Consider the following 25,946-nt stretch of genomic DNA (forward strand, 5'->3'; position numbering starts at 1 on the left):
GTATGTCTTTGTGTGAGTATGTGTATGATTTGAAGTTGTGATGGTACCATGTGTGACTGGGTATGTATTGTGTGTGGTTGCCTTCTCCTCCTGTCTGGTCTTGCCAGTCCTATGTTGAGAGAGCTCAGCCTCCAGTTTGGCCGTATAGTTGCATCTCTCGCATGTATTTGTGTTTTGTGGGAGAAGGAGAGGATTGTCTGTGTACATGAGGCAATTGTAACATTGCCTCAATATTCCCAGGTTCACCAGTTGAGCTGGAGAGGACACTAGCAACTGATCCCTCGACATACTAGAAGTAGTAGATAAAGAACTTTCAAAGGACTCCGGGAAGTGGGTTTTGGGCTGGTGGGGTACTATCTATAATAAGAGTGCTTTATCAAGGTGCAAGTACTGTAGGAGTAAGTGCTAGGCTTTACAGATAGAGAATAGTCTACTTGGGAATCAAGTAGAGATGAACTTTTCAGTTATAGGATATGCTGGTTAGATCAGCAGTACAGTTTAGCGTGTTTTATAGCAGGGGCTGAAGGGAGCTAGGAATTGGCCCAAAACGACCAATGGACTACTAGTTTCTGGCTGAAACTTCACCAAATCGGACAAAAAGGCCGCTCAGTGCTTCCCACTCCCACTGGTAAGCAAAGAAACTTCCTCCTTCCTAATAAGGCAATGGATCAGTAACAGGAACTAAAACAAAGCCCAGGGATCAGCAACTCTGAAACTGGACTACTCTAGTTCAGTAAAGTGGGAAAACAAGAGATTTTTTGTTTTATTACAGAGATAAGGAAAAAAACAGACAGTAAATGCTATAAATGCTGTAAATCGGCTAGCGCACTTTAGTGTGTAGCCTACAGAAACAATTTGCAACAATTAGTAACTTAAAGTGCAATAAACAGTGTAAAATGCAGAAATCACTTAAAGTAGCAGTAAAACAGGCGAAATGCAGTCGCTAGCTTAATAACAGTGGAAAGCCACAAAAATACTTATATCTGGTAGAAAGTCACTCTTTTAGCTCTCTGCTGCTTGGATCACTCTGCAGGCCACCACGAGGATCTGTGCTGAGTTGGTACAATCTGGAAAACACGTGTTTAGCGTGTTTTATAGCAGGGGGCTGAAAGGAGCTAGGAATTGGCCCAAAACGACCAATAGACTACTAGTTTCTGGCTGAAACTTCACCAATTCGGACAAAAGGCTGCTCAGTGCTTCCCACTCCCACTGGTAAGCAAAGAAACTTCCCTCCTTCCTAATAAGGCAATGGATCAGTAACAGGAACTAAAAACAAAGCCCAGGGATCAGCAACTCTGAAACTGGACTACTCTAGTTCAGTAAGGTGGGAAAACAAGAGATTTTTTTTTTTTTTTTTTTTTTTTTTTACAGAGACAAGGAAAAAAACAGACAGTAAATGCTATAAATGCTTTTAAGTGGCTAGCACACTTGAGTGTGTTAGCCTACAGGTAAAATTAAGCAACAAATAACTTTTTAAGAGTGCAAAACAGTTAATCAAAACAAAAACAGTTTAAATAGAATGCAGAGCTGTATAAACAGGCTAAGATGCAGTCGCTAAGCAGTAAATATTCAAAAAGCCAGAAAAAATACTTAAATCAGTTATAGCAAATACAGTTATAACAAATGCTCTGAAATATACTGTATATTTCCAATATGTTTGAGAAGGACAGTCAGAACACAAGAAGGTTCAGGCTAAGAAGAAAAAAGTTTTGTTTTACTTTTTGAAAAGGTAAAAAGGAGGGACAGAAGGCCTTATCAAATGTTCTCTCTGTATTAAGAAGAATGAGCTAATGACACTAGACTGGGAGGTGTGTCACAGTAGGGGCGGGCAACTGCAAAGCCACCAAGTATAAGAGCAAGACACCAACAGGGAGGGAGGGAGGGTGGGACAAAATAGCCTAAGACAACAAGCTATGAAAGTTTTTAAACAGAAAAAGATTTCTGAAGATTCTGAATAGACAAAGTGCTTTATATATATTAAATTATAAAAACAGTAATCTGTTAAAATAATCAAAAAATACTTATATTTTGTAGCTCAGTTGCGGTCAAACAACTTCTCCAGCCTGCACCAAAGACCAGAAACACAACTTTTTTTTTACAAGAACACAAAAGAACCAGCCCCCACTAGCCAAGAGATAATTACACAGAGCAAATGTTTAAGTTTATACAATAGCCTAAAACAACAAGCTATGAAAGTTTTTAAACAGAAAAAGATTTCTGAAGATTCTGAATAGACAAAGTGCTTTATATATATTAAATTATAAAAACAGTAATCTGTTAAAATAAAAAATACTTATATTTTGTAGCTCAGTTGCGGTCAAACAACTTCTCCAGCCTGCACCATATTTCCTCAACTTCCATTTATTTCTATTTAAAGTTCCATCTTTCATTTATTTTCTCTTTCAGTATTCAGTACTTCAAATACAGCTGGTTTAGATTTTGATTCCTATTTTCTACTAACTGCTTTTCTGACAGCCAACAGAATTAAACTTAAGGCCTTACTTTGCCTAGGCAGTTTAGATCCTGTGTCCCAGCACAAAAGAAACGTGTCCTTAGTTGCAACTATTCTGTATTGAATTTTTAAAATCTGCCTACTGAGTACACTCCCAAAAAGACATGTTCCCAGTTGCATCTTTCTTCCCCATCACACCTGCTCCATTAAACTAACACTTGTTTCATTTGAACCAGCTCATTAGGCTTGACATGAGGTTCTTAACATGGAAAACAGTTTTACTTCTTGCTGTTGATCTCTACAAGAAGAGTATCTCAGTTTGCAAGTTCTTATGATTGGTCAACTTTATTTCATTTTCCTGAAAGGTGTGGCATTCTTATGAACAAATCTGACTTATGTCTAAAGTGTTAATCCGAGTTTACTTTGAACCAAGCTATCTGCTCTCTCTCTTTTTTTACTGAACTTAAAACTGAAGGAGAAAGGATTTTCCATACCATGGAACTCCTCAGACAACTTGAGTACTATTGCGACAGAAAAAAATCTTTCAGGAGCTCAGATCTGTCAATTTCTTGTGAGGGCAAGAATAAAAGGACAGTCTGTTTCAAAGCAGATTACTTCCAAATGGTTGTCTCATGCTATTACCTATTGTTATACCCTCCAAAACAAAACAAATCCAAGCAGGTTGTGGCTTATTCTACCATAGGATCATAGGAGATTACTAAGCTAATGGCCCTTGGACCCTTACAAGCTTAGCCAAGAGTTTATCCCCAGAAAGAAACCTCAGTCAGCACCTGTTACCCCTGTCAGTGAGGGACACAGGTGGAACCCCTGGGATGAATTTGTGGTTTCCCATCCACTCATCAGGGTTGCGCTTGAAGAGGGTCAGCAAGGTGATCTGTTTGACCTGTATGGGAAATCTATTCCAGCCTCTGGGAGACCAACCTCTCTCTCCAGCAGGTTTTGTTAATATCACATATTAGGTTCAGGCCTTTTGAGTCGGTAGTGTGTGAGGAGTTAGAATTGCAGATATGGAGCATCTCTAGTAGGGCAGGGTGCAAGATTGCCTTGTAGGCGAGACACAGATCACCCCTGAGCAATCTGTACAGTACCGAGTAGAGTGATAGTGATTTGAGCCTGTCTGCATAGGATAGGTGTTGGAGGCCATAGAGCATCTTTTTGAAGTATTTCAGTGGCCTTTCCAGGTGGTGCAGAGGTTTGGAGAGGTACATCCCAAACAGGACATTATACTCTATTGGTGTAATGAGGGAGGAGTATGGAGAGGTAATGACCTCCACTTTCTGGATGCAGTCCCTTTACCTATGAAATGAACCAAGTAAAAGGCTTTTCTGACCACTGCCCGCTACATGATGATCGAATGTGAGGGTATCAAACTGAGTGCCCAGGTCTCTCACCACAGGTTGTGTGCTTAGGGGGTTGCCGTTGTTGACTTTGGCACCAGTCAGTTGCTGTGAGACCCTCTTGCAGTATGTTAACATCATTTGGGGAGACAGTGATAGCACCCAACTTACAGTCGTCGGCAAACTTGGTCAGCCACAGGCCTTTTGTCTTTGGCTGTACCTCTCAGAAATAGATGCCAAACAGTAGGGGTCCCAGGACAGATCCCTGGGAAACTCCACTAGTGACAGTTCTGCTTTTGGAGGCGGAGGTGCCTGTTTTGACTTTGAGGGTCTTCTAGGTGATCCAGTTGGCCACCCATCTTATGAGATAGGGATTTACGCCAAGTTGTGTTAGCTTTTCGATGATGCCCGTGTGGGGAATTGTGTCAAAGGCCTTGGCCAAGTCAAGATAAGTTGTGTGTACTGACTTTCCCTCATCCAGGGCCTTGGTGACCATCTCAAAGAAGTCATCCAGGTTCAACAGGCAAGATCTGCCTTGATGAATCCAGCCTGGGTGGGGTCATGTGCTTGAAGATTGCCTATGTCCTTGTTTATGAGATCCATAATAATACTCTTCATAGCTTTACAGATCAGACTTGTCGAGCTAATGGGGTGATAGTTTCCAGGGTCAGCAGTGGCACCACCTTTGTGCAAGGGATGACAGTGGTGGTTGTACAGTCCGATAGAATGAAGCCAGTACTTAGGCTGTGGTTGAATAGGGTGCTCAATGGCGAAGCCAGTTCTTGCTGGACATGGTGCAGAATACATCTTGGGATACTATCAGGTCCCATGGAAGTTGTGTTTTTTTTACTTTGGATAAGGCCTGTCACACTTGATCTATGGAGATATGAGGTGCGGAACAAGTACCAGGGATGTCAAAAAGGCTATTGGGGGGTATGGGGGAGTGATGTTTGCGCTGAACCTATGGCAGGTTGGCTCAGTCAACAGGATCAGTGTAAGTGATGCTGTTAAGTACTAATTCGGATCAAACTTGGGCTTTGCCACAGAGGTTCCTGACGCAATTGAAGATGATTTTATGGTTTCCCTTTGTTATGGAGGCTAGTTTTGATTCATAATTAGCCTTGGAGGTTTTCACTAGTGATCTAATTTGCTTGCTGAGGCTAAGGAGGGAGTTTTTCCAATTTGGAATTGGTCCCCTTTTACTCTTGGACAACAGTTTCTTCCTTTTGTTGTAAAGCCTGTTGATAGAGGATGTCCACCAAACAGGTTTGTGTTTCCTTGAGGAGCAGGTTTTAGTTCTGTTGGGTATGGCTGAGTCTATGCAGTTGTACACGTGCTTGTAAACTGTATTGGTGTACTGTGGGAGGTAGTGTGAAGCTACAGATACCTACCCTTAGGAGGTTGTAGTCAGCTTTTGAGAAGTTTTTTTAGCTTGATTTCGGCTGGGGGGGTGGGATAGAAACTTTGAATGAGACAGTCCGATGATCTGATCTAACCAGGGAAGGACATACCATGGGAGAGGTGCAGCAGTCACCCATGTTGGTGAGAACCAAGTCCAGAATGTTATCTCCCCTTGTGGGGGATGAGACTTGCTGGTCTAGTTCATTAGAATTGATGAAGTTGAAAAATCATTGAGATGGTGCGTTAGTGCAAGAATAGTTCACCCAGTCTATGGTGGGGTATTTGAAGCCACCAAGGATCAGGGTGTTGGGGGGGGGTATCGTGATGGGAGTCTAGTAGATCCAGGTAAGAGGACTGGGTGTCCTGAGTCATGGAGGGTGGGGGGTCTCTAGCTAGCTATAACTTGGATGGGTGTTTTGCCAACTGCCAGTTGTACCTGGAGTAGCTCCAGTGCATCATGCTGACAAAGTCTGAAGGTGTGATTGTCCTTGATGAAGATAGAGACTCCACCACTCTTAGTCTTCCCAACCTCATTTTGGGGTCATTGTGTGTGGAATGAGGTATAGCCTGGTAAGGCAGGGGTGCTCTCCGCTGCCCTGAACCAAGTTTCTGTGACTGCACAGACGTCAGCATCTTCCAGTGTAGGGAGGGCTTCAGCACCTTGGATTCATGTGTCTTTTTTTCTGAAAAGGGTGGATTCAAGAAATGTTCTAAAAGCATCAGCTTTGTCCTCGGTAGATACATTTACAAAACATTGTAAACTAGATTCCATCTCCATGTATTAAGATGGACATTTGCTAAGACCATTTTCCAGGGTCTCCTGTATTCTCATCATTCCTCCTTCCTGTCAGTTTATGCTATGAATCTGAAGTAGTTTAGTTCATTTGATCTTCAACCTGGAGGTACCGGATCCGTATTGGATCCGAACTGGCAAGTTCACTAGCATCTGCTCCGAGCTGCAAGCTCCTCCACTTACCCATAATACACCTGCCGTACCTTCCAACCCCCAGATCTCATTTGCCACTGCTTGCCAGAAGCATCGGGATCCTGAGCTCCGAGTTTGTGAGTTGGGTTATTTGATGTTATCAGTTTTTTGATAGTTGGTTGAGTGTTAGCTGTTAGTGTAGGTTCTTTCTCCTCCTCCCCTCACTTGTGTGTCATGTTTTAGGGTTTTTCTGTAGTTTTTAATGTTAAGTGTATTGCTTCCCCTCCCCCCTCAGCATTCTGTGTGCCTTTGAGTGTGTGGTGAGTGGGTCTGAGTATTTAATAGTTTGTTTTTCAGTTTCCTGTTTGTGCTTTTCTTTTCTGTAAGAGACATGGCTGACCCCAAGCCGGACTTTAAAAGGTGCACTGAGTGTGTCCACAAATTGTCACCAGCTGATGGCCACACTCTTTGCGTTATGTGCTTGGGTGTAGCTCATTTAAATACAGATTGTACCATTTGCGCGGGTTTTAACCCGTGCGCTATCAAGGATAGATGGGCTAAGTTGGCCTTGAAAGGCCTTCTACCCAATACTGAGGTGGCTGCCTCTTTTACTGCTTCGGTTGGAGTGGCTGCTGTGGCTGCCTCTCCTTCCTCTCTTGTCCTTCCTTCTCCTCCCTCCCCGTTTGTAAGCCTGTGGAAGTGGAGCACAGAAAAGGCAGAGAGAAGGAGAGAGAGCATAGGTCAGAAAAACGTAAGCGGTCCCCGGACCTTTCTGCTTCTACTCCAGCTAAGAGTCAGTCTAGGATCCGATCTCCAAGATTTTCCCCGGAGCTGGAGGAGCCACGACCACCATCTAGGGCCTCGGTTCCTCGACCCACCAAGTTGGAATCTGTGGCCTCATCGAGGTCCACCTGAAGTCTTTCTGAACTCGACAGGGATAAAATGATGAGGAGGTTCATTTGTACTCAAATCCATATGGAGTCTTGCCAGCCCCCTCTCCCTCTGGAGGGGGGAAGCTTGCTTCACGCCAGTTTCTCCTTCTCCGATCCGTCCACCGGGTTCAGAGTAGTTGGTTTCCAAGGATGGCTGTAGTCAGGGGGTTGGCGCACACGTTACCTGTCTCATCACCGGCAGCTGCCTGGAGCATGTCAGATCCGACCATTTCAGATCCGAGTAGCTCTCGGAGTTAGAGCCTGGGTGTCGCTTCTTCCATCGATGTTTTCGGGCCAAGTTCCCCACCTCGGAGCTCCGTCCACTTCGGTCCCGCCACCGATTCTCACGTCGGATCTGAGGTATGCAGTTTCCTTATTGGTGGCCCAGGAGGCTCCTCCTTCCTCGGCATTCCATGTGATAGAAAGGGTTCTCTCCACTGGATCGAGACCCTTGAGTATTTCCTTGGACTCTCCCCCAACTCCTTCGGCTTTGTCTACGAGACATTCCATCATTTTACCAGAGGGACAGCCCATGCTCAAGGAGCCCCAGGCAGTTCCCCCTGAGGAACAAGTGGCTTGCAAGTCTCCCTCCCCTCGTAGAGCCCCACCAGAGATGTGCCTTGCAAGCATACGTGTAAGGGGAGGCACAGATCACCTCCCGAGGATGTCTCCTTTGGAGACATTATGGAAATCCTACGCCAGTGTGGAGGTTGGTCCTCGCCCGAACCTTCCTCTGATGAATCCATGTTCCTGGAGGCTTTCTGCACGGGGCCATCTACTTCCTGGGTGTCCCCTCCCGCAGATCCCCTGGTGGACCTGGTCACCTCGCGGGCCTGGAAGGAGCCGGACATCATGGAATCAATCCGGAAACATCCAAACAAAATCTTGAGTCCTCCCTCAGATAGACCAGCATGGAACAAGGGCACCCCTGTAGACGCTATGGTGGTAGCAGCAGCCACTAAAAAGGAACTAGCCCAGGAGTGTTCCTCAGTTCATCCCCCTGACCAAGAGTCTAGGATGATGGACCGCTTAGGGAAGCAGGTTTATGCATCAACGACTTTTTCCATCAGGGTGCTAAACTACCTTGCCCACGTTACTAGACTACAGTGTGACCTGGTCAAGGAACTGGATGAGTCTCCCGCCTAAGTCCATGTTGCAGGAGGACAGAGACACATTCTCCGCAGGGATGGCCACTTTAAAAGCATTTTCCAACACATCCATACGGCTCCTTTCCCATGCTACTGAAGAAGCGGCTAGGGCAGCTTTGTCCGGCGTGTCCATGAGGCGCAACGCCTGGCTCAGAGTGTTTCAGTTCTCGGAACCTTTTAAGGCGTCTCTTGCCAACGCCCCTTACGACTGCTCTACCCTTTTTGGTAAGATCGTCAAAGAGACCTTGGTCCAGAGTGAGAAAGATGGGAATACACTGTCTGCTGTTGGGATCCACTTCTCGAACCCTGAAAGATCCTTTTCCCGGAATCGGCGAGGGCAAAAGAAGATGTGGTTCCAGAAGTCTCCATATTCCCTGGACACTCAGGGCTCTCCCCCCCCCCCCCCCCAGAGGCAGAGGGGACAGGATTGATGCTGGCCCAGAGGCAGAGGGGGTCCGAGGAATTTTGAGTCCGAGAACCATTCTCAGACAGGCCCAGTCAGCAACCCTGAGGGGTTGCTCGACTGCTCTACTTTGGAGGCAGTCGGGGGTCGATTGTCATTGCACCTAGCGGCATGGGCATCCATTGATACAGGTAATCCTCTTTGTGAGGTATTTCTGCGCCCTTTCCAGTTGTTGTAGATGTCTTGTGAGGTACATACCAAAAGGGGTGCTGTATTCTATAATGGGTCTAATGAGTGATGAGTAGAGGGGAACAATGACCTCGTTTTATCCTGGATGAGAAACCTTTTGTGATGTGTGCCACATAGAAGGATTTCCTGACTACTGTGGCGATGTGATTATCAAAGGAGAGACTACTTTCCACCTGTGTCCCAAGGTCTCTTATACTTTTGGTTTTAAGTAGACTACCGCCTATGTGGTAGTTCATGGGTACAGAGTTTTAACCAAAAGGGATGACAATGCACTTTTTGGCATTGAGCTTGAGGTCATGGCTTTGACACCAGGCATCTGTCTCAGTGAGGCCCTTTTGTAGGATGTCCACATCTTTAGGAGTTTCGATTATGGCTCCTAGTTTACAGTCATATGCAAACTTCGTTAGCCAAAGACCTTCTGTGTTAGACTGTACTTCAGAGAAGTAGACACCAAACAGGAGAGGACCCAGGACTGAACCCTGTGTTACTCCACTTGTCACTAGTCTGAAGTTGGATTTGGAGTCTGCTACTTTCACAGTGTGGGTTCTGTCAGTGAGCCAATTGGCAACCCTTCTTGTGCACAGGGATTTATACCTAGTTTAGTGAGTTTATCTATAACTCCAGAGTGGGGGATGGTGTTGAAAGCCTTGGCGAGATCTGGATAGGTTGTGTGAACCACCTTACCCTCATCTATGGCTTTGTTGACTGCTTCAGAGAAGTCTTATCAGGTTTAGGAGAGATGATCTGCCTTTTACAAACCCAAACTGGATGGGGTTCAGAGTTTGGAGATTAACAATGTCATTGTTTATAAGTTCCATGATATGTTCCATAGCCTTGCAGACCAGGCTCGTCAGGCTAATGGTGCGGTAGTTGCCAGGGTCCGTGGTGGCTCCCCCTTTGTGGAGTGGGATGACTATCGCTGTGTGCCATTCAGTGGGCACAAAGCCTGAGGTAAGGCTATGATTGAACATGGTACTTGGGTGGGGTGCCAGTTTGTTCTGTAGTTCATGTAAAACACAGCCTGGGATGTTGTCAGTTCCCATGGATGCTGTGTTCTTGGCTTTGAAGAGTATGGTTCGTACCTGTGCAGCCGTGATTACAGGAACATTGCATTCTTCTGGTATAGAGATGCGCCCTTTAGGGGGTGAGAGGGGGGTAAAGTTAGCACTGAACCTATATGCCAGGATGTTGGCAATATCAGTTGGTTCTGTGTATTTAGTGCCATTGTGTTGTAACTCAGAGCAGATCTGAGTGTTGCCATTGAGATTCTTGACATAGCTATAGAATGCTTTATGGTTGTCTTTAGAATCAGTGGTGATTTTGTTTTCGTAACTAGCTTTGGAGGATTTTATGAGGGATCTCAGCTTCTTACTGAGGCTGACCAAGGGAGTTCCTCCAATCATGGGATTTTACTCTTTTGCAATAGTTTTTTTCTTCTGTTGCAGAGTTTGTTTATTGCAGGGGACCACCAGATTGGCCTCCTTTTTTGGGAGGATAGCATTTTGGTTTGATTAGGGATTACATGATCCATGCACTCGTGTAAGTGCTTATAAAGTGCATTTGTGTAGGATTCAGCAGTTGTACCTCTATTGTCCATCTGCATGGGTGTCGTGAAGTTTGCCACTTCTGTCTTAAGAAGCGTGAAGTTGGCTTTGGAGAAATATTTTACGGTGGTTTCCTAATGGGGTGTGGGGGCGGGATGTTGATGTCTAGGGTGATTAGCTTGTGGTCGGATCTAACCAATGAGGAACTGACCTCTGGTGTAGAACACCAGTTGCAGATGTTGGTAATGACCAGGTCTAGAATATTGCAGTCCCTCGTGGGGGTGTGGATAAGTTAATCCAAGGCGTTGGAATTTATGAATTCCAGAAAATGTTGAGCAAAAGAGTTCGTACATGAGTAGTTTTCCCAGTTAATGGTGGGGTAGTTGAAATCGCCCATTATTAGGGTGTTAGGTTGTACCCTAATATTTTCCAGTGCATCAAGAAATGAGGAGTGGGAAGTTCTGTCATACCATTTTACCCAATTTTCTCCTACAAAAATGAAAAGAATCCCTAATGTTCCCTCCCAGTCAAAGGGAAGCAGCAGCATTAAAAATAGAAAAGGCACTAGAAAGTCATCCAGGAGGTCCCCCACACCAGAGAGGATCCAGGGGCTATTCAAGATTCTTCTTGGTGCCAAAAAAGACAGGGGTCTTGCGACAAATTCTGGATCTTGGCAAACTAAATCAGTTTGTGCAGTATTCACAGTTCCGGATGGTCACTGTTCGTTCCATTTTGCCTCTGCTGAGAAAGGACGATTGGATGTGCTTGATCTTCAGGATGCATAGAATCATATCAAAATGAACAGGTGCTCCAGAAGATATCTGCACTTCAGACTTTCGAAACAGTCATAACCAGTTCGGAGCACTACCTTTTGGTCTCACCAAAGCCCCCAGTGTTCACCAGGTGCATGGCAGTGGTAGCAGCTCACTTGAGACTGTCAGGATTCAGAGCGTTTCCATACTTGGATGACTGGCTCCAATCTGCCCCAACCAAGCATCTACTTCTACAGGCAGCGGATCACTTCCGCCAGTTGTGCATCCATCTAAGCGTCACAGTCAATTACAGCAAATCGCAGCTCACACCTATGCAGAGTCTGGAGTTCGTAGGTGCTCGTCTGATAGCCTCTTTCTTCTGCTTGAATTCAGACCTGAAATCACAGGCCTAGAAAGTACTGCACAATTCTTTTCCCAGCACTACTCATTTTACAAGCCTCGGTATCCATATCAGCTGCTGTCACCCTCATTCCTGTGGCCAGATTTCACATGCAAATACATCAGTGGACCCTGTCAACTCGATGGTCCATCCTTCAACCTCTACAGTCAAGATCACACTGGCATGCAAAAGGTTTCTTTGTATTCATTCAAATGAACTCTGTGAAGGCCGTCCATTTCTTCTCCCCCTGCCCACAACCATGGTGACGATGGATCCCTCCAAACTGGGGTTGGGGGGGGGTCTTACTTGGGAAGGACAGTACAAAGTATGTATTTCCCGAAGAGGTCAAGAAGCATATCAGTGTCTTGGAAATGAGAGCAGTTCACGTAGCATTGCAGACCTTTCAAGATGTTCTCCTGTCTGGGACAGCTGCTATACAGATAGACGATATGTCAGTGGTGTGGTACATCAGCAAACAGAGGAACCAGATCTTAACTGCTATGTCAAGAAGCAGTGAGAGTGCAGCAATGGGAGAGCTCTTCCAGTCACTTTCTTGTAGCAATGCACAGTCTACGGGAAAACCAACATGATTGCAGACAAGTTAATACCTCACAAGTTATCTCTCAAAGTCAAACTACGAAAATAATTTTTTGTCAATGGGGTCAACCATGCTGCAGCCTATTTGTATCTCCCCTAAATAAGTGCAGCTGATTCTTTGCTCTGATCCCTCCAGTGGGGGATTCACCGAGAGATAGTCTAGTCCACATTTGGCCCTCCAGTCTCCCTTGTTCTTGCCCACCGTTACTTCTCATCCCCAAATTTCTGCAGAAAGCATTGCAGTTGAAGAGCATAGTTATTCTCATTAGCCCCTTCTGGTCTCTTCAGATTTGGTTCTCCTTCCTCTGGCCTCACCTTCTACATCCACCCTAGGTACTGGATCTATCTCAAGACCTCCTGTCTCACCTGACAGACATGACTCATCCAGACATAAAAGGTCTCAAACTGACCACATGTTTTCTCCATTTCCATTGATTGCTAGACAGGCCAGGCTGTCCTCCCCAGTTTGTCATATTTTATCTTCTCAGAAAGCTTCTACTAGAAGGATTTACAAAAATAAATGGAAGAGATTTGTATTCTGGGCCCTTAGCAAGGATCTGGACCCTCTTTGCTCCTGTACCGGCTATACTTGAAATTTTAGCTTAAATTTTCAATGATAGGGCTAGCTTTTCTACTACTAAGGACCATTTGGCTCCAATTTCAAACTTCCACGTATATGAAAATAACTGCTTCTAAATTATGTAAAGCCTTTCTCAAAGGGGCCTTTTTACTTAGACCTCCATTAAAGGATCCTACTCTTCTTTGGGATTTAACTGTTGTGCTTCAGGCCCTGACCCAAACTCCCTTTGAACTTTCAGCCAGATCAGATCTAAAATTTCCGTCTTGGAAAATCATTTTTCTGGTTGCTGTCACATCAGCTAGACTGCTGTCTGAACTCCAGGCTCTATCTTCCAAATTTCCGTACTTGGTCTTCCACAAAGACAGGGTGTCCTTACCGGCCAATCCATCTTTTTTGCCTAAGGTAGCTTCTGAGTCCAACATTAACCAGGTCATTAACCTCCCAATTTTCTTTCCAAACGTCTTGAATAAGGGAGGGTGCATGCTCCATCTTTTGGATGTGCATGGACAATTTCACTTTTACCTCTGTAAAAACAAGGATTTCAGGAAAACTGACCAGTTTATTTCTTTCTCTCCTATCAAAATGAGAAAGCCAGTTTCTAAATTGTTAATGGAGTGCATCTCCTTTGTCTGTAGTAAAAGAGAATTATCCTTACCTATGCTTCCTAGAGCCCATTCCACGAGGTCTGTGATGGTCTCTACAGCTTTTTGGACAAGGGCTTCCATAGATGATTTTTCTGCAATTGCAACTTAGGCTAATGCTCACATCTTTATTGCTCATTACAAAATGGATTTGGTTTCCAGGAACAGAGCTGCCTTTGGCTCCACTGTACTCTAGAGCATCCTTCATGAGTGCCACCCAAAGTTCAAGTAGCTGGGAACTCTGTCCCATCAGTTGAGGAATGAATGAAAAATAGATCAGATAAAAAAGTTATGTACTCACCATAACATTCATCTGTGTTGTCCATCTTCCTCAACTTCCTGCCCTCCTAACCCTATCCCTTTGCTTGTGGAAAGACCTTAGAGTTTTCCTGGGAACCTTTGAAGTTCTTCGTGTTTCACTGTTGCAGTCATCACTTGTGGGTTATCCCTGCTGTGGTAGCCATCAAGTCGGCCCGAATACCAGAGTCAGTGTTTTTGTGCGCCGGCTGCCGTCACCTGTAGTCTGACGTCAGGTCGTCAGTGCTATAAAGCAAGGCAGTCGACGTCATTATATCAGTCTTTTTTTTGTCGTGGAGCCCGTAGCAGAAGCAATTCGCACAAGTGCCGGTTGGTCGCTACCAGAAGTTGAATTTAAGCAGAAAACGTCTAAAGCTAAGTGCGCTGTTGAGGACCCTTTTTTCTTTTTCTAACCGATGTCCGAAAAAGTTAACGGTTGTCTCGCCTGTGGAAAGCAGATCCCACACCAAGACTCATTCTTACTGCATCACTTGTTTAGGCCCAGACCACAATGTCCCTCGTTGCCGGTACTGTGTCCTCTTTAATGCGAGAACCATTCACCATAGAGCTCTTTTTGTAGAAAATTATTTTCGTGTTTTGTCTTCGATCTCTGATATGGTGTCCATCAGCTAACAATCTGTCGACATTCTGAAAAAATGTAGAGATAAAGATAGAGACAGGCCAAATAAGGCTAAGACTTCTGATAGCGCTACAGCTAAGCAAGTTGTTAGTTCTCTAGAATTCAGTGAGGAGCTTTCGCAGCCCCTGATGCCCAACTTGCTTTCTACGCAGGCCTCTGTTGAGACCCTTTCGGAGTCCGGTATGCCGCAGAAATCCACTTAGTCTTCCGAGTCTTTGGCTGTCTCTGCCTCGGTTGGGTCCAGAGCCGCGATGCAGGCACTGGCTTCCGAGGAGGCCTTTCACACTACCGATTCTAGACAAAAACTGATGTCTTTGCATCTGACTACCGCTTCTCAGAGACCGACAGATTTTCTCAGGCCTAGAAGCCAGGCCACTCCTAGGAAATCTGCTTCTAACCACCATATTGCTACTGCTCCCCCTCCCCAAGTTCAAATGTGTAAAATGACGGAAGATCTCATCTCCCTTATCCGAGGTACTCAGGCCCCCACTCCAAAAAGAAAAAGGCTTTCTTCTCCAGAAATTGACGGGCCAAGAGTCTGAGAAATCTCATTATTCTGCTTTTGAAGAGGAATAACATCCCTTAACTGTTTATGAGGATTCAGATGCAGAGGAATCCATCCCTTCTTCCTCCCCTCCAGAAGACCTTTCCTTTGGGGAAACCCTTCACTCCCTCAGGGAACATTTTCAGTGGGAATCTCAAGACTTCCCACAGTCAAAGAAACAACTTAGGGAGTTTCTGGACCTGCCCCAGCACAGACCCCTGGCCATTCCACCTATTTTGGAAGTGGTGGATGATGTTTTCCATGAGTCCAGCTTAGCCCCGGCTGCCCTGCCTGCTACTCAAACTAAACCTGACTGGTACTACAGAGTACCAGATTCTCACAAATACCTGTACAGGAATCCTGCTGCAGACTCTGAGGTCATTACACATCGACCCAAAGGAGCGAAGACTAGTTCTGCCAAGAATCCTCTTCCTTCTGACAAAGACTTCAGAGCTCTGGACAGATGGGGTAAGAAAGTATACACCTCTGCAACCTTAGCTATCAGAGCACTCAATTGTCATTTCCATATGTTAAAATATCAACGACACACTTTGGAACAATTAAAACAGAAGATTGCTACCTCTCCTGAGGGGGCCAACTCAAAAGAGCTGACAAACTTACTACATTCTGCTTGTCAAGTGGCCAAACACTCAATACAATGTGGATATGACACCCTAGAAGCCTCTAGCAGGACAGCAGTGACAGGATCTGTTATTAGAAGATATGCATGGTTGAAGTAACAACCTCTCCCTGATCATGTCAAGTCTAAACTTATTGTTGCACCCCTAGGTAAGGAAAGCCTGTTTGGAGAAAAAGCAGAAGAGGTGCTTAAAAAGATGGAAGATAAAGCAAAATCTATGCAAACAGTAAAACATTTCTTTCAAGTTCAACCTCCCAGATTCAGCAGGAACTTTCCCTCTAAGCACCGGGCCTTCCCTGCACCTAGCAGGCAGGGCCAAGGTAAGCCTGCAGGGACAGGCCATCCAAGCCCTATCCCAGGGCCAGCAAAGAAGCAAACAGTGGACCACTTCTGTCTCTAAGGCAGGGCGTTCTAAGCCAAGCTTCTATGGCAAGCACTCACAATGACTCTCCCTCCCCCTCTGCCTTTCTTTCACTAATCAAAAACTAGGAGGAAGGCTCACCCTCTTCAAGAACAACTGGGTCTCTATAACCAAGGACCAATGGGTCTTAAAAATCCTTTCTCAGGGATACAGATTTTCCTTCAGTGAACTCCCTGTTCCAAGAGGGTACCCAGACTTCCCCCCTAAACCAGTGGGCAGAGGCATTGTTACAGGCCCAAACTCTAATATCTCAGGGGGCAGTAGAACCTGTCCCTCCAGATCAAACAAGAAAAGGTTTTTACTCCGGACTATTCCTTGTTCCCAGAAAAGAGTGTATTTGGCACCTCATCCTGGATCTATCCAAACTGAACATCTCCTTGGTGGTCCCCAGATTCAAAATGCTAACCCTGTAGCAGCTCCTGCCTACGCTTACACAAAATGCCTGGCTTGTGACACTAGACCTAAAAGATGCCTACCTCCACATCCCCATGAGGGAATCCTGCAGAACATTCCTGCCCTTCATATCAGGCTGTCAACACTTTCAGTTCTCTGCACCGCCCTTTGGCTTATCTACTGCTCCCAGAGTATTCACCAAATGCTTGGCCCCAGCTATAGCATTCTCCAGACATAGAAATATGCAGATTTACCCTTACCTGGATGACTGCCTCATTCAGGCAGACTGCAAAGAAAAGTTGCTGCAGGACCTTCTCTTTGTCAAATCACTCCTAACTTCCCTAGGGTTCACCATCAACGAGAAAAAAATCAAAGCAAAACTCCACTAGAAAAATTGTTTTCATGCGAGCTGTGCTAGACACAGCAACCCAAATGGCCTTCCTATCCCCAAAAAAGCAGAGCTTCCTGCCTCTCTACTTCACCCAGCTGGCTTCCAGAAGTCACCTCACTGCGAGGAAGTTCTTGCAAGCCCTGGGATACATGGCATCTTGCATCCTTCTCATCCCTCTCGCCAGGCTTCACATGAGAAAACGTTAGTGGTACTTAAAGAACTTTTGGTGTCAGCACTCTGTCCCTAGAGACCACTCTCCCTCTGATCCCTTATATAAGGGCTGAATTTCTCTGGTGGGCAGAAGCCTGTACCATGAACAAGGTTCTTCCCTTCATCCTCCGCCCAGACAATCACCACCAACGCCTCAGACATTGCTTGGGGCACTCACCTAGCAGGCAGGTGTACACAAGGCCTTTGGAATGCCCAGCAACTTCACTTGAACATCACCCAGAAAGAAATGATGGCAGTGCAAAAGGCTCTGAGTTCCTTCCAACCCCATCTCAGGCTAGGGGTCCTCCTTATAAAAACAGACAACACCATAGTAATGTGGTACATCAACAAACGGGGGCACCCAATCTTTACCCCCTGTACAGGTTAGCCATGAGTCCCTGGCTTACAGCCACCTCCATGGGGCTACACCTAACTGCCCACTACTTACACGAATCAACAACACACTGATGGACCACGTAAGCAGAAACTTAATGGACCCCCATGAATGGCAGCTCCACAGAGAAATCTTACTGCAAATCACCCAGGTGTGGGGGACCCTAGAAGTGGACCTCTTTGCCTCACACCTCAACTACCAGCTGCACAAGTTCTGCACCAGGGAGTTTCTCCTCCTAGCATGGAAGGTGGATGCCTTGACCTTCCCCTGGAGCTCCCTCTTTGTCTATGCATACCCTCCTCTGCCCCTTATTCCCAAGGTTCTGATCAGAATAAGAGAGGAGAGACCAAAGGCCATCCTCATTGGCCCAGACAGCATTGGTACCCCTTATTACGCAGTCTGACCTTACAGCCCCCAAAGCAGCTTCCCCTGATGTCAGACCTCTTGACCAAGGAGGGGGGGAAGGTACTGCACCCAGACCTATATATTCTCAAACTTTCAGCATGGCTTATACACTAAAAACTTACAAGGAAGTCCCTGTTAAGAAAACAGGTCCTGGATATCATCACAGAGGCCAGAAGGCCCAGCACAAGAAAATTGTATGCAGGAAAATGGAAAAGATTCTGCTCCTGGAAACAATCGAAAGGGGGCAGTACCTCCCAACCTTCCATCCCTCTCATCCTTGATTACCTAGTAGAGTTGCTCAGTAGTGACCTGTCCTTCTCCTGTATTAAAATCCATGCCTCGGCCATCTCTGCCCATTATGATTCAGACCCATCATGTTCTCTCATCCTTTGATTACGCAATTCCTCAGAAGGGCTTCTAATATCAGGCCTCCCAGAAGGCCTCCGACACCACCCTAAGACTTGAATTATGTGTTAGAGAAACTAACCTTACCGCCTTTCGAACCTGCCACTTCAACAGAATTGAAATACCTCTCTTGGAAGACTGCCTTCCTACTAGCTATCACCTCAGCCAAAAGGGTCTCGAAACTTCAAGCTCTCATGGCTGTTGAGCCCTTCATAATTTTCCATGCAGACAGTCTCCCTGAGGACTAACCCCTCCTTTATGCCCAAGGTGGTATCTGGATGTGACCCTTAACCAGATCATACACCTTCCCACCTTCTTTCCCAACCCTCAAAACAAGGGGGGAAAGAATTCTACACTCACTAGATGTTAACAGACAACTCGGATACTATCTGGACCATACTAAGCCATTCAGAAAAACAGACCAGCTTCTTGTAAGCTTTGCCCCAGGGGCAGAGGGGAAGCCCATCTCCAAACAAACCATTTCCAAATGGATTGCACACTGTATCCATTTTTGCTACAGACTACATGGGAAACCCATCCCTAAGTCTATCCTTACCCACTCCACTAGGGCAACCTCCACTTCCACTGCATTCCTCAGAGGAATACCTACCAGGGACATCTTGGAAGCGGCCACTTGGACCTCTGTCCGTACCTTTACAAAGCATTATCACCTACCTGTCTCTTCTAAGTCTAAGGCAGGGTTTGCCTCTGCAATTCTGCAGGGCCTCCTGACCAATACCTAGGATTCAACCCATCCTTTCACCCTTTTCCTCAGCCTTGGGAAATGTACAGTTACCATAAATGTAGATGTTCAAGTGTATTCACTGTTGCAGTCTTGGTTTCCCTCCCTCCAGCCCCCATTTAACATCTTCCCCTGGGGGGACACAAGCTTCCCAAGGTGGCTTTTAGCCACCAGGACCACTTCTCTCTTTTCCCTTGTGCTTCTGATGGGTTAGGGCAAGAAAAACTGATGTAATGATGTCAGCTGCCTTGCTTTATAGCACTGATGACCCGACGTCAGACTACAGACGACGGCAGCCGGAGCACAAAAATATTGACTCTGGTATTTGGGCCGACCAAGGGCTACCACAGCAGCGATAACCCACAGGTGATGACTGCAGCAGTGAGTACACTCGAACAGCTACATTTATGGTAAGTGTACACAACATTACTTTCATTGTATTAGCTCCATCTCCTTTTTCTTCTTCTGTTTTTATTAATGTCTGCTAGATGTGGTTCCTTTATATCTAGAGGCAGAAAACTCAGTCTGAGGTATGTTAGGTTGTTAGCGCATTATGGGTAAAGGGAGGAGCTCGAAAGTTTAGGTTGTTAGCGCATTATGGGTAAAGGGAGGAGCTCGAGAGTTTTGGATCTGAAGATCTGGAAATAGTGTCCGAGTGAGATCCAAGTCTCTGATCCATACCCATCAGTTGAGGAAGAATGAAAATGGAAAACACAGATGGAATGTTCTGGTCTGTATACAACGTTTGTTTTTAGTGGGTAGGTGAACTGGTCCAGGAACTTTTTAGTTGCAACCCAGGCCAGAGAAGCCAGACAAATACAACTAAACCATCCAACAGAATGTTAGACTATTTAATTAGAATTTTACCATTTCACTAATATAGTTGTAGATATAGCACAGCATTGAATTTTCCTTTAAGAACAGGTAGTTTTGAATTTCAGAAAGATACAGTTCAGTAATGACAGAGCAAATTAGCTTTGTGTTCAATTCCAAAGAAGCATTTCACTGAATATAAGACATGGATTAGTATTAAGCCAGTAGATGGAATACATTATTTTTCTGTACCTTATAGGAGCTTTTTAGCCCACATCTGTGAAACTCTTCCATTTTTATCAGATAGTGTTGTAGTTTGAAGCTAGTAAGTTAGACTTGCCTTGCTACTGCTGAGAGTTTGTTCCAACTGGAAGGTGTTTTTTTAAAGAAGGCTTTTTCAGTAGCAACTAATTTGTAAAGTGGTCTGACTTAATGAGTGCCACCTGTATGGCTAATTGTATAAGTACAATCCCATATTAAAGAGTCGGGTCTTTAAAGATGGGACAGTACCCGGCATTAAGGAGCATGTAAGTAAGAGTGTTCAGCATTAGTTTATTTCTTGTTGAAACTGTAATCCATCTACCATTCTTTATTGTAGTGCAGTTATGTTCTCTGTTTTTAGTTAGATATTTTATTCTCAGTGGAATGTAATAATGTGGTAGTAACAAATAAGCTTGCAGCAGTAAGGGACAAGTCCGTATTTGATCTTAGGAATACGCACAATGACAGGTAGAGTGAGGAAAATGGATATCGAACAGGCTGCATTAACTTGTCCTAGTACCTTAACTCTGGACTATATGTGAAGAGTAAAATGTCGAAGAATCTAACACAGTTCCTAAATATGTTTGAGAAGTGCTTGTAGGCAAAATGTTAAAAGTAGGATCGATAATAACAGGGATAGGGGCACATTTAATCTTTTTAGGAGTGGCAAATAACTTGACAGTAGTCTTTCTGGTAGATACTGTCCTTGCCCCCACCCCCAAAAAAAAGCCAGAATCTATTCATTAGGAGGAGCCAAGCTTAGACAGTTGTTGGTGGTGGTGGGGACTTTGACATGTAGCAAGGAGGGCTGGCAGCCAGTGTAGTCCATTATGTCTTCTAGGCAGGCCAAGCAGCACAGACAAAGGTTCAGGACTGAGACTCTGCAAATTTGTACAGCAGGACATCTTGCTAATTTGCTACTTGTATTGTGATGTCCTGTTACATGGCAAAAATGGTGAACTGAAAAGTCATAAAAACATGCACACAAATATAAAAGCCTCCTGCGCTCCCTAATATGGGAGCAAGCCTCCCACATCACTGAAAAGTATATAAACTTAGCCTGCAGTCACATCACAGTGAAGAAAAGGGGGGGAACCCTGACAAGTTCACTGCTAGCTCGTACAGTACAAAACATTATATTGAAATTCACTAGAACTTTAAATTCTTGCAGTATAGCCACACAGGATAAGTACCAGCCAAATCACATAACTATGCCAGAAGCTGTGTACATTGAAATTTCGACTCAGGATTATGAAACACAGCTCTACTTTGTCAGCTGTTTTTACTTTTTTTTTTTTTTCACCCAGGTTCTACCTAGGTGGTTTTGGAACTTTATCCACATCTACCCCTCCACTCCTGCACATAGCTTTAACTTTGCATCAACTTAGGAAGAGGAGAAAACAGCTGGCAAAATAGGATCCGTAATCTGTATTGAGTTGAAATATAGATTTCAGCATTCTAATGTACACTCATACATAGGGAGTTTTGTAAAGTTAGTGAATAAGGCACTCATCGATCTTCTATATTTTTGGGGAAAAAATCAAGAATACTAGTTGTCAAGACAGCTATTCACTTAACTGCACCATATCAGGAAACACACACACACACACACATACATATATACATATTTACATACAACACACCAGTCTGCACCATGTGTAGTGACTCTACCGATGAGCAACATCACTTTCAAGCCTCTCTAATTTCTTCACAATGGAGTCTGCATGACTTTCCATATGCATGCATATTTGTTGGTGCACTAAATGAACATTGTCCAAAAGCTACAGATGTTGAGTAACTTTGGTTACAGCCACCATATTTTTAATTTTATGACTTGCGTGTGTACTAAGGAGTGAAATGTCTTTACAACTCCTCACACCCCTTCTTACGTATATATACTAGCTTCACAGTCCCACAACCACAAAGATGGGGGAAAAACCCTTGGACAGTTAATCACTTATGGTGTAGTCAAACAACCCTATAATATCAGACCATACCAAATGGTATACTGCATGCATTCGCTGTTGTCAATAAATATGTTGACAGAATAGATTGACAGTATAACACTTTATCATTTGACAGTATTCATAGCATACTATAGGCTAATCAACAACAATCAGTATAGGCGTATAATATATATATATATATATATATATATATATATATCAAATGGAAATATGTACTGTTGAACTCTTATTACCAAATTTCTTTCATTTTATCTTGTATACCTCCTCGTGCCCTTTTCATTAATGTGGAGTACTTTGTTTTGTGGTATCAATTGCTATAGCCTCATTTTTCTTATTTCATTGATGTGATTTAATTCCCCTACTGCTGTTTAGTTTGTTTTCCACCCATAGCATAAGCAGTCACTGGATGTCTGTGATTGCATTTACATGTACTGTTTTTGTTACTTTACTTAAAACTTTTATACATATTTTTATTTTAAGGAAGTAGGACTGTATGTTTGTGATATCCATTCTTCCTTGGCAGGCAACTCTACCTCAGAAGAACTAAAGAAAACCTGCATCATTGCAGAATACAAAAATGGAGTCACGCACATACCTGTGTCATTGCATACTAGAGTAAGACTGCTTTGGTTAGTGCAGGGTAAAAAGGAAGTCAGTGCTTTTTGAAGTTCAAGCTAAAGGTGGCGCAGAGGTGTAACCCAGATTTTATGTTGTATTATTCCACTAATTCCTCTTAAAGGTATGCTTGCCCCACCTGTACTTCTGTAAGGTATTGGAATGTGCATTTTTACATTTTTGGTGTTCTTCAGTATGAACTACCAATGGAATTATTTCTTCTGTATCCGTTAATATCTTTACAATACATTTGCATAGAGAATAGCTCTGCTTTTAGTACCATTTTACTAATATACAGTTCTGAAGACAGTCACTTGTTTGTTGTAGATTATTGTGATTAATTTTTCCCCAAAAGCTCGGGGTTCACCGTTAGAAGCTTATAGAAGACAGTTGGTCTTACTGTTATGCAGCACCCTTTTGGTTAGTACCTACGTTTGGGTCTTGAGAGAATTATGAAACAAACTAGTGTCTTGGTCTTATTAAACACTTCGGTTTGGTGTTGTATGGTGTAGATGTGCTGAGTATCTTGTAGCAGAATGCTTCAGCTTAGCTAATGCACATTTTCTTGTTATCAGAGGCAAAATCAAGCGAATTGCATTCCAGTTTACACCGTACAGCTGGGCTAAATTTGAATGGAAGCCTGCATCAAGTCTACACAGATGGCTAGCCGTATGTGGGATTATGTTTGTGGTAAGATCTTGTTAAGTGTGCTGTAATTTCAATGTACATAGCACTTGGGTGGAGTGCTTCTTAGTAATGTATTTATTGTCTCCATATTTGATTTAATTTTTCTCTCCTGCAGACACAAGCATGTTTTGGTAAGTGTAAAGCAAGCCTTTTGCTGCTGCACAAACTGAAATGAATGTACTTTCCATTTGATATGGCACTGGAATTCATGTTGACGTTGAGATGTGGCAGAAAGTGTGGACAGAATGCCTGACAAAGTTGAGGTGTCGTTGATGGGCAGCATTAGTATACCAGATGTTAATTAGAACTCCTTGAATGTTGTGATGCTGACGAGCAGGAACATTAAGGTCATGCGATTATTAGGCCTGAGATAGCTACATCTCTTGAGGGATCATTTAAGAGCTTGGTAGAGGAAGACCATCTCAATTACAGGAGTGAATATTTAGAAATATGTACCCTGAAATATTCATCATGCAGCTTGCTTTTTTTTTTCTTTTTAGTGTTATGCAGAGTCATCCAAAACAAAAGTGACATTATTAGATTTCAGGGAAGTAGACTTTACAAACTTGGACAATGCTTTAGGAAATTGCCTGCAAACATAAAAGGAAGTAGTGTGGATAAATGGTAGGATGTATAGAAATTGTCACTTCAGAAGATAATGACCTTTGGTCGAAACAAATATGAAGATTAAAAAATATTGTTTCATAAATGAGATGGGATTAGCCTGGAGCATTTAGAAGCCATAAGGAAGCATGGGATGAAATTGGACTTCTGTACCTTCAGAGGAACAGAAAAGCAAAAGTTTAAATTAAGGGGGAAAATTGTAAGTTCAGTCAAGCAAAAGAGGCAAGGCATTTTGTAGCTACCTAAGAGTTGAAATTGTGGGTAGCAAAATGTAATAAAATAGAAGGAGGCAAAATAAGATGCTGAAAAGGCCACTTAATGAATACTAGTACCTTTAGTTACAAAGGGCAAGCAGAGTCAGTTGTATCTTGTCAGTAGGGTGACCAGGTACATGATGCTGTTTACTGCTTCATTTTAAGTGGTGTGAATACAGAGCCAGTGAGGCTTCTTGAATGCTAGAAGTGTGGCCATGAAAAAATGTAGCAAAAAGTATTAGCTAAAGTCTTTGTGGCATTCTGATTGTACACACCTGTTCTGCATGTCATTGTTAACTGATTTATAAAATGCTGTTTGCTTTATAATACATTCTGCAGCCACATAAATGGATGGTTTTGCTCAGTTGTTTAGCCATTAAGGCTTCAGTGATCAGTAGGTCTTTTTTCAGGTTAAGTCTATAAATGTCGACGAATTAGGGACAAATACAGAAGTGATTACAGATACTTTTAAAATATTAGTTATGTTAACCTGGGACACTGACAGAACAAGATAATGTGAATTAATGTACATTTTATAAAGTAATAGAAGTGTATAACTCAAGATTATTGCCATTACCTTTTAAATGTAATGCATCGTTTTTTCTCCAAAACTCACCAGTTTTAGTAGGGATTAAGAGAGACAGAGCTAAAATTTGAGTCATAGTCAGGGTTAGGTGAGAAGTATGGCTGGATCTTTGCGCCCCCCCCCCCACCACCACCACCAAAAAAAAAGCTTCTGAATCAGCTGTGCTGCTCACAGCATCACTAGGCATTCTGTGCATACCATGCTTTATATTTGTGTTTTTTGTGGGTGGTTAGGTGGTATGAGAGAGGGAGATACGAGATGTTGGCCATGGAAGTTTATTAAAGAATTAGTGTTGAAGTTTCTGGCATTACAACTGTAAGTGTTACCTGTTGTAGTAGTGCCAGTGGTAAAATAGTGTAAATAGCTAGGTTAAACATGTCCAGCCTTTTTAACTACTACTTGGAAAGTACCCGCGGTGGTGGTGCTGTGGTGGCGTTGTAGCCTCACAGTTAGACATTGCCCATTCGATTCTCAGAGCGTCTTCTGTGTGGTGACATGCGTGAATGGGCGTTCCTTCGTTGAAGGTTGTGCGTTAGGCCCGGCAAGCCAGCACGTAAAATCTACTGCCAATCATTAGTGAACCGGAGTTCCACTGTGGCGACCCCTAACCAGGAAAAGCTGAAAGACGCAACAACTTGGGTTGGAAAGTGATGAAACATTCAGATGTTAGTGTGTGTTCAGAGTATTTGCAATTAATGCGCCAAGCCTACCTAAGCTGTTAATGTAATAACTTGAGTAGTGGAGCAACACTGCTTATTTCCTTTGTCAGCTCCTAAAATATCACTCTTCATTTTTGAATGATTTCAATATGTTAAGTTGAAGCTTGATTTATCGTGTGTGCTGTACTTTATTTTTGAGAAAAGTGAGGTGTGTCTTGTTATGCAACACTTTTCCCTTAGTCAAGAGTTTGTGCAGCCTTAGTGGTAATGTGCAGAGATTCAGGGTGTAGGGACAGGCCCCATGTTTAGTGAGGGCACACAGGGATGTGCATCTCTATTTAAATAAAAAAACTGCTGTTATTACTCCTTGGCACTGCTTGTACAGTAATTCTAATTTGTAAAGTATTGATGATTTTACAGCTGTGATGTTCTGCCTCTGTACTAAAGGAAACACAATGTTTTCTTAATAAACCTTTGTCTTGGATGAATTGTAAACCATTTTATAGTGAACTGTCCATGATTCAGTATGTAGTAAAGTTACTCTCTATCAGTAACATTATGTGTCAGTCCTCCTAACAGAGCAGTATGCATGACATCTGCCTGTAAGTGAAGCTTG

The 25,946-nt window shown here is 43.7% G+C and overlaps 1 protein-coding gene across 1 annotated transcript in view; it reads left to right on the plus strand.

The window, feature by feature from the left end:
- The window catches only part of PTDSS2 (phosphatidylserine synthase 2), a 1,400,831-nt gene that overhangs the window by 977,675 nt on the left and 397,210 nt on the right, over nucleotides 1-25,946 (plus strand). Inside the window, exon 11 of the mRNA XM_044059082.1 lies at nucleotides 23,096-23,210. Within this exon, the coding sequence (XP_043915017.1) occupies nucleotides 23,096-23,210 (115 nt within the window). The remainder of the gene's footprint in view (nucleotides 1-23,095; nucleotides 23,211-25,946) is intronic.

Source organism: Protopterus annectens, chromosome 17.part0, assembly GCF_019279795.1.
Source record: "Protopterus annectens isolate FY-2018-M chromosome 17.part0, PAN1.0, whole genome shotgun sequence".
NCBI classification, from domain to species: Eukaryota; Metazoa; Chordata; order Ceratodontiformes; family Protopteridae; genus Protopterus; species Protopterus annectens.